This window comes from Pristis pectinata, chromosome 8, assembly GCF_009764475.1.
Source record: "Pristis pectinata isolate sPriPec2 chromosome 8, sPriPec2.1.pri, whole genome shotgun sequence".
Taxonomy (NCBI): domain Eukaryota; kingdom Metazoa; phylum Chordata; class Chondrichthyes; order Rhinopristiformes; family Pristidae; genus Pristis; species Pristis pectinata.
The window spans coordinates 91,276,671-91,293,403 of NC_067412.1; the positions used below are offsets into that span (position 1 = coordinate 91,276,671).

Genomic DNA, 16,733 nt, shown 5'->3' on the forward strand with positions numbered 1-16,733 from the left:
AGCAAGAGAGTGATAGAGGCAAGATAAGCAGGAGAGAGATAGAGGGAAGAGAGAGGGAGATAAGCAAGAGAGTGATTAACAAAAGCGACACCTTTTATACCTGAGATAAGAAGTACTCCTTAGCTAACAATAGTGCAATCAGGAAACCTGTTGGATACCTGTGGCCAAACCAACCAATGAAAAAAAACACATGTTCACCTGATGGACGAACCAATAAGCTTGGAAGTGGCCATTCCTTGTGCAGCCACTTGAGGTGTATTAAACACTATACATGTTAAAAAAACTAATTAAAACAGTCAAATCCAACAGGCAACTGATACAAGGTCATTTATTGACTTTAAATTTATAAATAGATAGGCTGAATGCACACACAGTCTTTTTCCCAGGTTTGAGGAATCACGAACTAGAGGGCATAGGTTTAAGGTGAGAGGGGAAAGATTTAAAAGGGACCTGAGGAGCAACTTTTTCACCCAGATGGTGGTCTATACGTGGAATGAGCTGACAGAGGAAGTGGTTGAGGCAGGTACATTACTATTTAAAAGACATGAATGGGAAAGGTTTAGAGGGATATGGGTTAAATGTAGACAAATGAGACTAACTTGGATGGGCATCTTGGCTGGCATGGACCAGTTGGGCTGAATGGCCTGTTTCAGTGCTGTACTACTCTATGGCTCTGATTTAAAGATTTCTATTTACTAAAGGTTTTAAGGGACGTGTGGCAAGGTTAGTACAACCACACTGAATGGTACAACATGCTTCATGGGCTAAATGGCCTCTCCTCTTCCTATGTCCTGTGAACCTCTCATTTGTGCAGAAGAACTACGGCCAAAACAATTGCACAGAAATGATTCAAGAATTTGATTACTTAGCCTTGCTTATTTGTGGATGGCAGGTCCACATATTATTGCAATATGAGTGTAAAAAAACAAAACAGTGGATCTTTATCTCCATCTGGTTTTCAAGGGAAAGACGTGATAACACTATCACCCATGGCCAGGTGAATCAAACTATAGGTTGGCACTCCGATACGGAGGAAGTGCTGCCCTTTGGATATACTGTTTTTCAAATGAGGTCCTGTTTTCACTCAGAACAACACATGAGGCACTAATTTAAAGAAATGCTGGGGACTTATCCCTCGTCTCCCAGTCAATATTTCTTTATCAACATCACTTAAAAGAAGCACTGATGCAATTACGTGCTCATTATTATCTTGCTAATTGCGGGAGCTTGCTATGGGCAACACACACAAAATGCTGGAGGAATTCAGCAGGTCAGGCAACATCTATGGAGGGAAATGGACAGTTGATGTTTCGGGTTCAGACCCTCCATCGCGACTGGAAAAAAAGAGGGGAGATAGCCAGTATAAGAAGGTTGGGGGGGGGGGGTTGTGATAGGTGGGTGAGCTGGCAGGTGATAGGTGGATCCAGGTGAGAGTGGGTGACAGGCGGGTGAGGGAGGGGCGGAAAGAGGTGACAGGTGGAAGTGACAAAGGGCTGAAGAAGATGGGATCTGATAGGAGAGGACAGTGGACCATGGAATAATGGGGAGGAGAGGAGGGGAACTGGAGGGAGGAATGTGTGGGTGATGGGCATATCGAGAGGATGGGGAAGGGGAAGAGATGGGGCCAGTGGGATAAGATAATAAAAAGGAGACAGTGATAACTTGCTATGGACAAGTTTCTTTCTCTGCTTTCTATGATACAAAGGGGTTGTACTTCAGAAAAAATAATTCATTGGCTGTAAAGCACTTTGGGATGTAATGAAGATATGAAAGACTCTGTAGGAATGCATGTTTCCCCCTATTTATCCCCATGAAGCTGAGCTTGTGGAAATCATTTAAAACAACCAAGATCTGATGTGTTGCAAAATAACCATCATTGTTTTGAAGCAATTTATCATCGAATAATTTAAATGTTAAAACGCCAATGAAACCAAATCTCCTTCCCGATGTCAACTTTCAGCAAACCTGAGCAAACGTGGACTTTGTTTTCAGTTCATTGCAGTATATCAGCAGCATAACTGGCTGAATATGCATCCTAGAGAGATGACCTCTCCAATCACTTCACCAAAAACAGTTTCACAGGAGAAGGGAGGGCTTGTCTGTGGATGGGTTCATTGCATCAAGTAAGAGGAAAAATATCAATCATTATAGTGTTCGATCTATTAATGTTCACAGCACTCAGTCTAAGTCTTCCTTAAAAAACTTGTTCACACAATAAACTAAGTTCAGAATAAAAGGAAAACAGTTCACCCACTTTCTGTGCTCATACCTCATCCTCCTCAGAAAACAGCGAAGTTAGCAGCCCCCAGTAGTCTCGATCACCGGGTGAGAAGAAGTTAAGTACACTCTCATTGCACAAAATGGACTCATTAGAGATCAGCTTCTGCAACAGAAAATGCACCAGGTTTGGATTTAAGATGTGTGTTTCTATAAGACAGCTTCCTACCCAGTGAGAGTGCAGAGCAGGCCACAACGTTGTAACTGACTCATTTCTACAGTGCAACATTCTTGATATATGCTACAGCCACTGATAGAAGGTTCCTTTTGGGAGAAATAAAGTAAAAAGTCCTCTTACCTGCCTGCCATATCACCCATTTTCTGAGTGATGTAAATATAAAAGTGACAACATGTTTTAAATTTTGCAATTGTTCTAATTAAGTTTCCAGAATACCAGTGTTCGATATTAGATGCCTGGTGTTTAAGTTACATAAACGGGTCTCAGTTTTTGTTTGCGGAGGATCAAATACACCTAGAGTCATGGAGTCATACAGCATGGAAATAGGCCCTTCAGCCCATCTGGTCCATGCCAACCAAGATACCCATCTAAGCTAGTCCCATTTACCCACATTTGGCCCATATCCCTCTAAATCTTTCCTGTCTAATTGTCTTTTAAATGTTAATGTACCTTCCTCAACCACTTCATCTGGCAGCTCATTCCATATGTTGTCCACTCTCTGGGTGAATAAGTTGCCCCTTGGGTTGCTATTAAATCTCTCATCTCTCACATTAAACCAATGCCCTCTAGTTCTTGATTCCCCAACCCTGGAAAAAAGACTGTGCATTCACCCTATCTATGCCCCCTCCTGACTTTATACACCTTTACAAAGATCACCCTCATTCTCCTATGCTCCAATGAATGAAGTCCTAGCCTGCTCAACCTCTCTCTATAACTAGCATCAAACAATCTGCTGAAAGAACTCAAGGGGTCAAGCAACATCTGTAGGAGGAAACGAGTTGTTGTTTCAGGTCAAAACCCTGTATCAGGAGTGATGCAGGGTTTTGACCCAAAACATGGACAATTCCTTTCTTCCCACAGATTCTGCTTGAACTGCTGAGTTCTTCCAGCAGATTATTTGTTGCTCCAGATTCCAGCACCTGTAGTCTCTTGTGTGTCTCGCTCTACAATTGTCTCCTAGAAACCCATTGAAACAGCAGTAATATAAAAGCAGTTTTATATTATTAACTGGTAACTGGGCCTTTAGCCATTGTCTTCAGCTGAATGTATCCTGTAACATTTGGTTCTGTTTTACTTCATTAAATGATTATTTCAGTACATCACCAGCATTTCAAATAGCTGTTCATGACTGAGCCCTACTTCAGATAGTAACACTATGCTTCATTTAAAACCATCTAAAAATTGAGGTTCATTAAAAAAAAAATTTTGCCACGATTGTTCTCATAAGCAGATTGTTCACATCAGATATTCATTTACGCGGGCAGCATCATACAGAGTCACTGATGTTTGGTTCACTAACCTCTAAAAACCCAGTCAGTTGAAGCTTAAGGTCTTCTCCGAGTTCATCGCTGATCTTGTCGGAGGGCAAGCCGTTGACTGAAGGCAGCTCTGTTTCAACAAGGGAGCTGAATGCCTGAAAAATAAAAAGAGCAGATTTCAACTGCAGCCCAAAGAGATGAGATGATTTGGGGCAGAAGCTCATCTTTGGTTGCTTCTGCAAAACCTGCAACATTGTCTTCTCTATCTATTAAACTCCACTTCCAGAATTTGGTTCCAATGGCTTTAATAGAACGGAATATCACATGCAACTACTGCTAAATTGTGCATTTAGTGCAGGCAACTAAGGATGAACTTCCCTTCACAGTCCCTTACAAGAACACCACTGCTCTGTTCCTCAACTTACAAATTTTTGCCATATCACCAGTTCATGTCCTCGGTTTATAACATTTTTTTACTATATTGAAAAGTACAATTTCTGCCCATACTACATTTTGCACTTTTGTGCAGTAAGATAAGATATCTTTATTAGTCACGTGTATATCGAAACACACAGTGAAATACATCTGTTGCGTAGAGTGTTCTGGGGGCAGCCCACAGGTGTCGCCACGCTTCCGGCGCCAACATAGCATGCCCACAACTTCCTAACCCGTACGTCTTTGGAATGTGGGAGGAAACCGGAGCACCCGGAGGAAACCCACGCAGACACAGGGAGAATGTACAAACTTCTTACAGACAGTGGCCGGAATTGAACCCTGGTCGCTGGCGCTGTAATAGTGTTATGCTAACCGCTACACTACCGTGCCTGATTTGTCAAGGGTTTGGATTGTTCTTGGGATTCATCACAATTTATCCTTCAAGATGGCTTCAAATGCCACATTTATTTGGAGGACTGCACCTCTCCAAGAAATTATGGTAAGCTGTCACTAAACTGGCTGTAATTAATGGAAGAGAAAAAGATGAATGTTTAGTGGACATCAGCTCTTTGTGAAAGCTTGCAGCATCAATAGTGCAAATAATCCTTAATGATGCAGATAAAATAAAAGTCAGTACACAAAATATCACCCCAGAAATGCATTGCTTTTTGCAAAGATATGTTACGGTGGAGGGAATGGAAAAAAAGATTGAATATGTAGTTAGAAAAATAGAATCATGGCATATGCCCGAGTTTGATGCTGATCTGGGAAAAGGCAAGATCATTATTGGCAAGATCTGAAAGAACATGAGGTGGGTGGTAGATATTCTGAGAGACATTCAAGACCAGCCATTATGATAGAAAACTTTTCCAATGAGCTGAAATCATTAAGGAAGGCGGCTCATTTCCTAAACACGCACACAAGATGAGCTCTTTTGGATGAGGATGCCCTTCTACACATTCATCTCAAGGGATGAGAAACCTGCTTCAGGCTTCAAGACAGTCAAAGGTCATCACATACACACGGCCCCTCCTCAGTCCCTGTAGCCTGGCAACACTTCGTATCTCAGCTCGTGAAGAATGACCAGAGGAGATGCTGGTGGAGGCACGCTCATTCCCGGACCCTGTGGCCTCGGATAAAACTTCACTGCCCTCAGGAAAAACTGGGAGAAGAGATGAGGAAAGGTGAAACTAAAAATAACCAGAGCAGCAATCAGTGAGTTGAGTGAGGGTGCAGAGGAGCTGAAAATTACTTTCTTTCTAATGTCAAGTGACTCATGGACCACTGGCTGTGAACACACTGCCCATCAGAATTAGCCAGGTTTATTCACCAATACCACAATTTTTCTAAATGTTTGCTTGATATTCATTTGCAGGGATTCTTGTGAAAACAAAATAATTTGCTTTCTTGTGATTGATAATCAAACAATCTTGCTACCTTGCTAAGCTCGTTCTGAAGGTCCTGAAATTCATGGAATGTTCTTTTCACAGACCAGCATTCTTCCGTGTCTTCAAGGTTTTCTATGTCTATTGTGCAGAGTAGCTCCTCTGATTCATCCCAGGATACCTGCAAAAAGGTACGGCGTTAAAATCTCAGACTTCTCCTCAAATGCCCAGCAGTCCCCATGTTCAGTGGCAATAAAGGTTACGGTTGTGACTTTCTTGGCTGTGATATCTTCACACATTCAAAGAATTTGCAGACACTATATCCTGTCTTGCAAGAAGTAGAAATAACCACATAGGTGGCATACAAATGGGCAATGAGGCCATTGACACATTACCTGGCCTGTGCAGAGTTCAGAATGCATTTCAGAAGTTGAGTTTACGCAGAATCCTGAATGCAGCAAATGCTGTTAAAGTGTAAAAAATACTTTTGGCATGCTTTTAAACATAGCTGTAGCGGAACTGGGAGAAAGGTGGGTGCAATCATGCAGCATTATATTTATAAAATTGGGCAAGATTTTGAGGTCAGATTGCACAGTAGAAATTTCTGCTGGATCTATATCCATCGGGACTTCAGGTGAAGCTTTTACTACGAAGAGCTTAAATCCAAACTGAATATGAACTGGCTTCAAAAGAGAAAACTTAGAGGACAAAGAGAAACTTCAAATGACTGAAGTGGTGATCACACAAATTACGCAGGACTGGAAATATCTTATCCGACACAGCATTGTAAATGCAGATGGTACTGCTGAAAACAATGGCTAAGGGGTCTGTTGCTGTTCTGTACAACTCTATACTGGGTGTGTATTGTCCGACACTGACACAACTCTCCATTCAGGTTAAAGGATTTTAGGAATAACAGTGATACAATGATATTGCAACAGAAACGGGGCTACTAAAGAGTGTTACAAAAAAGGATACAGCTACCAAACGACCACAGGTGTACACTGAGAGGCATAAATGATCTTTTGTTGCCAACCCACAATCCACGAAAGAGTATTTGGTGTTGGTTGGTATTGGCATTGATTTATTAGATATTAACTTATTAGTCACACGTACATCGAGACACACAGTGAAATGCATCTTTCTGCATTACTGAGAATGCGCTGGGGGCAGCCCTCAAGTGTTGCCGCTCTTCCGGTGCCAGTATAGCATGCCCACCGCTCCTAACCTGGACGTCTTTGGAATGTGGGAGGAAACCAGAGCACCCGGAGGAAGCCCACGCAGGCACATGGGGAGAATGTACAAACTCCTTCCAGACAGCGGAAGGAATTGAACCCGGGTCGCAGGTGCTGTAATAGCGTTACGCTAACCACTACACTACCGTGCTGCCCCAGGTACCCAGCTACAGTGAAAAGCTTTTGTTTGCGTGCCATCCAGACTAATCATTCCATATATAAGTACATTGAGATAGTAAAAAGGAAAAGCAGAATGCAGTGTTACAGTTACAGAGAAAGTGCAGTGCAGGCAGACAAATTAAGTGCAAGGGCCACGATGAGGTAGATTGGGAGATCAAGAGTTTATCTTTTAGCGTACAAGAGGTCCATTCAAGAGCCTGATAATAGTGGGATAGAAGCTGTCCTTGAACCTGGTGGTACATGCTCTCAAGCTTTTGTATCTTCTGCCCGGGGTGGGAGGCGTCCTCGATTACGCTGGCTGCTTTCCCAAGGCAGCAGGAAGCATCAGAGCCAATGGAGGAGAGGCTGGTTTGCAGTTCTCACCACCCCAATGAGTGGAACTGAATGCTCTTCTGTGTGTTAGTGTTTGTGCCTAAAGTACATCCACACATCAAATGGTTTCAATACACTATAATGCCATACCTCAGAAATGGTGATCCTACAATTTGTTAATGGTGACTGTTCTTCAGTTGAGTCATAAATATTTTCTTTCAGCCATTCAAACACCTAAAAGACAAATATACCCCATAAACATTCATGCTATGATATCACAACAGTACTCACATTTCCTTCTGTATTGTGAAGAGTCACGGCTGTCACACGACACCACTGATCACCTGGTCAAAAGTCACATCACTGTCAATCAAGGTCTGGCTCCACCCACTCATTAGTCCACACTTGACCATTGGCCTCTGTAAACACTTGTGTACCTGGCCTTGGGCCATTGGCTTGTTTGAACTACCTGGTCTGGACCACCCAGCCCTCCAGCACTATAAAGAGTGCCACATGTGCCTGTTTCTCTCTCTTCATTGCTCTGAGGAATTGTGAAACAATGCTGAAGAGACCATTGGTAAGACTGTGCACTTCTGCAAGGGTTAGGAGCGTCCTAAGTATATTCCTGGTAGCGTACAGCTGTGCCTCCACTGAGTCGAGGGGTGGCAGCCATCGTATTGTTTCTTCCTTGATCATTTGTACCCAGTTGGTTGTGTGTGCATCTCACCCTTGTTGTGATTCCCCCCACGTTTGCAATCACCAGTGTGTGTGTGTTTGTTCCTGTTTATCCCGTCCTGCGTTTGTCTTTTATAAATCATTTTAACTCCAAAGACTGTCCAGAGTCCTTGTCCCTTGAGACCCTCCAATCTGTTACATAACACCTTCCTACACTGAAGGATGCCATTCAGCCCATCAATTCCATGCCAGCGCTCAGAGAGATCCCATATGTTGCATTCCCCTGTAACCTATTCTCTCCAACTCCTCTGTTGCTCCTGCCACCCACTTACACTGGGTGTAATTTACAGTAATCAGTTAACCTATCAAACAGCACGTCCTTGAGACTTGGGAGGAAACCAGAGAACCGGGGAAAGCCATGCAGGGAGAACGTGCAAACTCCACACAGACAACAGCAGAGGTCAGGATCGAACCCAGGTCACTGGAGCTGCGTGGCAACATCAGTACCTGCTCATCTCCGAAGTCAATGGAACAGACCTAGCTTCTAACAAACAGGTGGAGATGGTCAAATGTCAGTTTGGAGATCTTCCATCAAGCACAACATCATCAAATCAGTGAGTAACCTGGGGCATGTCACCATGAAGGTGATGAACGGGGGGGCACCACAGTAGCTTCAGTGACTGGGGTTCAATCCTGACCTCAGGCGCTGTCTGGGTGGAACTTGCACGTTCTCCCCTGTGATCATGTGGGTTCCCCCTGAGTGCTCCAGCTTCCTCCCACATCCTAAAAATGTGCAGGTTAGTAGGTTAATTGGCTGCTGTAAATTGCCCCCAGTGATAAAATCTCGGGGAGAGTTGATGGGAATGTGGGGAGAATAAAAAGGGGATTAGTGCAAGTGAATTCTTGATGGGCGGCACAGACTGGGTGGGCTGAAGGGCCTCGATGGCTCACCCTACAACTGTGAACAGATAACTAGGACTAAGAGTATTCAGGTTGACCTCTGTGGATTCAAAGGCAGAGGCAAAAAAAATCCTCTCATCCACAGCTGGTACTTGAAGTGCAGACCAAGAAAGTGAAGGAAATACATCCTAACTAGGAATCAGAATAAAGGCAAAATCTGTAATGGAATTACTTGCTCATTTACCAAGAAAATTAGCCATTTTATGGACAGCAAAACACTGTTTAGATCACACTTGGAGTCCTGTGTGCAGTTCTGGTCGCCACACTATAGGAAGGATGTGGTTGCACTAGAGAGAGTGCAGAGGAGATTCACCGGGATGTTGCCTGCATTGGAGGACATTGGTTATGGGGAGAGATTGGACAGACTGGGCTTGTTTTCCCTGGAATGAAGGAGGCTGAGGGATAACCTGATAGAAGTATATAAAAGACATAGATAGGGTAGATAGTCAGAATCTTTTTCCCATGGTAGGGTTATCACAAACATGAGGGTATGGGTTTAAGGTGAGAGAAAGGAGTTTTAAAGGGGACCACACACACACACACACACACACACACACACACACACACACACACACACACACACACACACACACACACACAGCGGTTGATATCTGGAACGCACTGCCAGTGAGATGGTGGTATGTTTAAGAGACATTTAGACAGGCACTTAAACAGGCAAGGAAGAGAAGGATATGGATCTAATGCGGGCAAATGGTATTAGTTGGAAGGTCAAAGGGTCAGCATGGATGTGGTGGGCCGAAGGGCCTGTATTTGTGCTGTGTTACTCTAATGCATGTCAGCAAGTTTACAGCTTGGAGCTAAACTGAATTTGGTTTACTTACTTGATAAGGCTACAAAACATAAGCAAATCCCCTAATCAAGTCAATAAGTTAACAGTCCGATGAGGTACTGTCCAAATGTTTTCTGGAAACAAATAAATAACATCCACAGACATCCTCCCATTCAGCACCTTGGTCACCTCTTTAAAAAAAAATTGAATTTGGCCTGTAGGAATCCAAACTGGTTCTTTCTAATCAGCTAAAAGTTTGCAAGGTGTTCAGTCACTCCATCCTAACTACAGATTTGAATAATTTTCCAAAAATAGATTTTTGGACAATCAATTTTCCACTCATCTTTCTACAAGTGAAGTAGCATTCACAATGCTTCAAAAAAAATTAGCTTAGTACTTTAGAATGACTACTTATTCCACTATTTCCCCATCCTCTCACTACCACCCCCCTCCCTCACTGTTTATCAATTTACAGCCCTCCTGACCACCCAATTAATTCTTTCTGCTGATATCCTGGTCCCAAAATGGTTCATCTGGAATGAATTCCCTTGCCGACACAGGAAAGTTGCAAATGTTTTAAGAAAGGGCAAGTGTGAAGTGTTGAATTTTGGTAGGTGAAATGTAAGGGGAAAGTATACAGTTAATGGCAGGAACCTTAACAGCATTGATGTACAGAAGGATCTTGGAGTCCAAGTCCATATCTCCCTGAAAGTAGCTACACAAGTAGATAGGGTAGTGAAGAAAGGTGTATGACATGCTTGCCTTTGTTGCTAGGGGCATAGAGTACAAGAGTCAGGAAGCCACGATGCAGTTGCATAAAACTTTGGTTAGGCCACACTTGGAGTATTGCCTGCAATTGTGGTTGTCCCATTACAGGAAGGATGTGGAGGCTTTGGAGAAGGTGCAGAAGAGGTTTATCAGGATGCTATCTGATTTAGGGGGCATTAGCTTCAAGGAGAGGTTTGACAAACTTGGATTGTTTTCTCTGAAGCATCAGAGGCTAAGGGGAGGCCTAAGAAGTTTTTAAAGCTATGAGAGGCACTGATAGGGTAGACAGCAAGAATCTTTTTCCCAGGGTAGAAATGTCAAATACTAGAGGACATAGCTTTAAGGTAAGAGGGAAAGTTGAAGGGGGATGTGTGGAGAAAGTTGTTTTATTTTAAAAACACAGAGCGGTAGGTGCAGGGAACACACTGTCAGCGGTGGTAGTGGAAGCAGATATGATAATGGCATTCAAGAGGCTTTTATATGGGCATATAATTTGGCATCATGCTCAGCACAGACATCATGGGCCGAAGGGCTTGTGCTGTGCTGTACTGTTCTATGTTCTAAATGGAACCTGGTTCTCTCACCACACCTTCAGGCAGTTCCCCAATCCATCTATCCTTTTCCCAAAATGCAAATAGCTCAGATAATAAAAGATTATAACACTTGAAATGTCCTTTTATTTAACTCCTAGCACTCTCCAAATGGGGCCTCTTTGTATTTTCCTATGTTGTTGGTTCCAATGTGAATTGGATGGGATTCGCTCTCTCCCTCTAAAATACATCCATGTCGGTTTGAGATATTCCCCATTCAGAGGGATTGAAAGGGTAGACCTTGAGAGGTTGTTTTCTCCACCACAGTGTCTGCCACTAGGGGTCAGGTGTTGACCATTTGTGTCAGAGTTTCCTCACTTGGAGAGCATGCATCTTTGGAATTCTGTTGTCGAGTAATTCTTGATTGAAATTAATGGGATTTTGGGTTCTAAGGGGCACAAGGAATGTGGGGATACAGTGTGAATATGATCTCGGTGGTTAGGGGTCAGTCATGATCTGACTAAATGAGGGACCGCAAGGTGTAATTGGGTTTCTATTTCTTGTATTATCAGGCAATATAATAGGCAGGAGGGTCAAGTGTGCTCACAACATTTGCTATCCAGCCCATCCCTCACTACTTAGATCCAGGTTATCTAGTTTAGGCAAAAGCAACCATCCCTGTACAGCTGCTGCTCTGTGCATCTTTCACTGGGCTGGCAACTTGTCAGATGTTGGATAAAGCCTTTCCATTGAGCTCACTGCTATGAGTGGTTTTGTGTCAAAGTCCATCAGGTAATAGTGGGTGTCTGCAGCTTGAGTGCAACAAGGATGGAACATTCCATCACCAGGGACTTTGGAGAAAGTGGAAATTGCTGAGCAGGCTTCACCCAACAACTTCCTCCAGTACCTAGAACTTAGTGGTGGAGTGGGAAGGAAGCAGCTTTGTAACATGAAGGATGATCACACAAAATAGATTATTTCTGATCATAAAGCTTCAAAGATCTTGTTAGTATTTTCCATTTCTCTTCCCCAGGGAAGCATAACTGGAGACTCTCCTGGTACGTTTACATTTTGACACAAACACACCCTCAGCAAGGAAGTATTGCAGGGCTTTTTTTAAATAAACATTGCTACATTTAAATACTTCCCAAAGCTAGTACAAGAAAATATTGATTTTCTTTCCACTTCTTATAGCATACAGCCAATAAGAAAATAGACACCAACGTTAGAACTATGAACTTTTAGAGGGATTGCCAACAAACCTTATGGGAGGAATTGAATTCATCATCAGGGATGATAGCTGCACATTTGAATTGCAGGGCAATATTTTCATCATCATTGCATATTCCATCAACTTCATCCATGTGCTTCATTGTTGAACCAGCTTCAATGTATCTCTTCTTTTTGGATTTCTTGGAGATTTTATTAATAAACTTTTTCAGCTTACGATACACTTGAACAGAACAAATATTCCAATCACAATTAAATGCAATAGAATAAACTATTGAACTATGTTACACCACCAGAACTTCATCAAGGAGAAGAGTGCAGTGCAACCAGAGCTGATGTGACTTGTGAAAGTTGTAAAGGAATTGATACAGAAGAAAGTTTCCACTGTCCCAAAATACAAGGGTCAAGATTCGGAGCAAGAAGTAAAACGATTGTGTACCAAGATTGTAAAGTATGCAGAAAATTGGTCAATGAACAACAGAGTCTTCGGCAAAGATATGATGGAATCAAAAAGGGAGCAGTGAAAGTTTCCAGAGCCAAATGCACACCACAGTTGTCCTACCTCTGGGCTGTCGGGCATGGTGAAGGAGGAGTCTGGGTGGTGGCTAACATGATGCTGCAAGACTTTTGATCAGGTGACTCATGGAATAGATTTCCCTACTCACATTTGACATGGACCTCAAGCATTTGAACGTTAATACAGAAGCATAGAAAATGTAGAATATTACAGTACAGAGGGAGGCCATTATGCGTATGCTGGGCCTCATCTCCAGAAAGTGGAGGAGAATTGAAATAGCAACAAAACAGATCAAACTTTTGCAACACACACAAAACACTGGAGGAACTCAGCAGGTCAGGCAGCATCTATGGAGGGAAATAAACAGTTGACATTTTGGGTCAAGACCCTTCATCCGGACTGGAAAAGAAGAGGGCAGAAGCCGGAATAAGAAGGTCAGAGAGGGGGAGGAGCACAGGCTGGCAGATGATAGGTGAGTCCAGGTAAGAGAGAGAAGGTAGGTCGGTGGGTATATCACTCGGAGTCAGAGCACTACAGCACAGAAACAGGCCCTTTGGCCCATCTAGTCCATGCCTGCCTGGTTTTCTACCTAGTCCCATCCACCTGCGCCTGGACCATAGCCCTCCATACCTCTCTCATTCATGTACCTACCCAAACTTCCCTTAAATGTTACAATTGAACCTGCATCCACCACTTCCGCTGGCAGCTCATTCCACACTCGCACCACCCTGAGTGAAGAAGATCCCCCTCAGATTCCACTTAAATATTTCACCTTTCACTATGACCTCTAGTTCTAGTCTCACCCAACCTGAGGGGAAAAAGCCTGCATGCATTCACACTATCTATACCCCTCATAATTTTGTATACCTCTCAGACCTCCCCTCATTCTCCTGCACTTCCGGGAATAAATTCCTAACCTATTCACCCTTTTCCTACAACTCAGGTCCTCAAGTCCTGGCAACATCCGTGTAAATTTTCTCTGCACTCTTTTAAGCTTATTGATATCTTTCCTGTAGATAGGTGATAAGAACTGCACACAATACTCTAAATTTGGCCTCACCAACATCTTATACAACTTCAAAAATAACATCCCTACTCAATGCCCTGATTTATGAAGGCCAATGTGCCAAAAGCTCTTTACCACCCTATCTACCTACGATGGCACTTTCAAGGAATTATGGATCTGTATTTCCAGGTCCCTGTGTTCTACTGCACACCTCAGAGCCCTGCCATTCACTGTGTAAGTCTTACCCTGGTTTGTCCTCCCAAAGTGCATCAGCTCACACTTGTCTGCACTAAATTCCATCTTCCACTTTTCAGCCCATTTTCCCAGCTGGTCAAGATCACGTTGCAAGCTTCGATAGCCTTCCTCGCTGTCCACTATGCCCCCAATCTTGGTGTTTCCACATTTGCTGATCCAGTTTACCACATTATAATTTAAATCATTAATATAGATGATAAACAACAATGGACCCAGCACTGATCCCTGAGGCACACCACTAGTCACAGGCCTCCAATCAGAGACATCCATCTACTACCACTCTCTGGCTTCTCCCATTAAGCCAACATTGAATCCAATTGACTACTTCATCCTGAATGCCAAGCGACTTAACCTTCTGGAGAAGCCTCCCATGTGGGACTTTGTCAAAGGCTTGGCTAAAGTCCATGTAGACAACATCTACTACCTTCCCTTCATCAGCCTTCCTGGTAACCTCCTCGAAAAACTATTAGATTGATTAGACATGACCTGCCACACACAAAGCCATGTTGACTATCCCTAATCAGGCCATCTATCCAAATACTTATATACCCTGTCCCTCAGGATACTTTCCAATAATTTACCCACGACTGATGTCAGGCTCACCAGCCTATAATTTACCAGCTTATTCTTAAAGCCTTTATTAAACAACAGAACAACATTAACTGTTCTCCAGTCCTCTGGCACCTCACCCGTGGCTAAGGATGATTTAACTATCTCTGCCAGGGCCCCTGCAATTTCTGCACTGGCCTCCCACAAGGTCTGAGGGGAAACCTCATCAGGCCCTGGGGATTTATCCACCCTAATTCACCTCAAGACAGCCAGCACCTCCTCTTCCATAATCCAGATACAGTCCATGAACTCACTACTCTTTTTCCTCGGTTCTATAGACTGTCTCTCTCTCCCGAGTAAACATAGATGCAAAAAATCCATTTAAATCTCCCCCATCTCTTTCAGCTCCATGCATAGATGACCATGCTGATCTTCAAGAGGAGTAATTTTGTCCCTTGCTATCCTTTTGCTCTTAATATGGCTATAGAAACCCTTGGGATTCTTTCACCCTGTCTGCCAGAGCAACCTTGTGTCCTCTTTTTGCCCTCCTGATTTCTCTCTTGTGTTCTCTTGCATTTCTTATACTCCTCAAGTACCTCATTTGATCCTAACTGCCTATACCTGATATGCACCTCCTTTTTCTTTACCAGGGCCTCAATATCCCTTGATAACCAAGGTTCCTTAAACCTGTTAGCCTTGCCTTTTATCCTAACAGGAACGTATAGATTCTGTACTCTCAAATATTCCACTCTTGAAGGCCTCCCACTTACCAAGCACCTCTTTGCCAGAAAACAACCTATCCCAATCCACGCCTGCCAGATCCTTTCTGATGCCATCAAAATTGGCCTTCCTCCAGTTTAGAATCTTAACCCTAGGACCAGTCCTATCCTTCTCCATAATTATCTTGAAACCAATGGAATTATGATCACTAGATCCAAAGTGTTCCCCTACACACACTTCTGTCATCTGCTGTCTCATTCCCTAAGAGGAGATCAGTATCACATTCTCTCCAGCTGGGATCTCTACATATTGATTAAGGAAACTTTCCTGAACACAATAGACAAACTCGATCCCATCCAGTCCATTTCCAGTATTGGAGCCTCAGTCAATAGGTAGAAAGTTAAAATTACCCACTATCACAGCTTTATATTTCCTGAAAATGTCTGTTCTCTTTCTACAAATTTGCTCCTCTAAATCCCGCTGACTACTGGGAGGTCTATAATATAGTCCCATTAACATGGTTGTTCCTTTTTTATTCCTCAGTTCCACCCATATTGCCTCAGTAATCAAGCCCTCCAGTACGCCCTCTCTGAGCACTACCGTGACATTTTCCCTGATGAGTAATGCCACCCCTCCCCCCTTAATACCTCCCCCTCTATCATGTCCAAACAACAGAACCCTGGAACATTGAGCTGCCAGTCCTGCCCCTCCTGCAACTAAGTCTCATTAATGGCTACAACATCATAATTCCACGTATGGATCCATGCTCTAAGTTCATCTGCCTTACCTACAATACTCCTTGCATTGAAATAGACACAACCCAGAACATTAGTCCCACCGCGCTCAACCTTTCGGTTTCTATCTTTGCCTGTAGGCTTAACATCTACTTCCCCCACAGCCCCTCCATTTGCTGTCCTGCCACTCTAGTTTCCGCCCCCCTGCAACTCTAGTTTAAAACCCGCCCGAGCAGCACTTGCAAACCTCTGGATGTTCACTCTCCCCCTTAAGAATGCTGTGGACTCGATCTGAGACACCTCTGACCCTGGCACCTGGGAGGCAACATACCATCTGAGAGTCTCGTTCTCGTCCACAGAACCTTCTGTCTGCTCCCCTAACCAAAGAATACTCTATCACAACTGCTTGCCTCTTCTCGCCACTTCCCTTCTGAGGGAAAGAGCCAGACTCAGTGCCCAAGACCTGACCACTGTGGCTTTCCCCTGGTAGGTCATCCCCTCCCAGCACTATCTAAAACGATATACCTGTTATTGAAGGGAATGGCCACAGGGGTACCCTGCACTGACTGTCTATTCCCTTTCTCTCTCCTGTCACTCAGCTACCTGCCTCCTACAACTTAGGTGTGACTGCTTCCCTGTAACTCCTGTCTATCAACCCTTAGTCTCCTGAATGATTAGAAGGTCATCCAGCTCCAACTCCAGCTCCCTAACACGGTCTGTAAGGAGCTGCAGCCAGGT

At 43.5% G+C, this 16,733-nt stretch overlaps 1 protein-coding gene across 3 annotated transcripts in view; it reads right to left on the reverse strand.

The window, feature by feature from the left end:
- si:rp71-46j2.7 (sorting nexin-25) overlaps positions 1–16,733 on the reverse strand; it is a 53,740-nt gene that overhangs the window by 19,081 nt on the left and 17,926 nt on the right. For all 3 annotated transcript variants that reach the window (XM_052021855.1, XM_052021854.1, XM_052021853.1), the window contains exons 7-11: positions 12,247–12,437; positions 7,412–7,495; positions 5,587–5,715; positions 3,756–3,869; positions 2,270–2,383 (exon numbers count right to left, since the gene is read on the reverse strand). In XM_052021855.1, the coding sequence (XP_051877815.1) occupies positions 2,270–2,383; positions 3,756–3,869; positions 5,587–5,715; positions 7,412–7,495; positions 12,247–12,437 (632 nt within the window). The remainder of the gene's footprint in view (positions 1–2,269; positions 2,384–3,755; positions 3,870–5,586; positions 5,716–7,411; positions 7,496–12,246; positions 12,438–16,733) is intronic.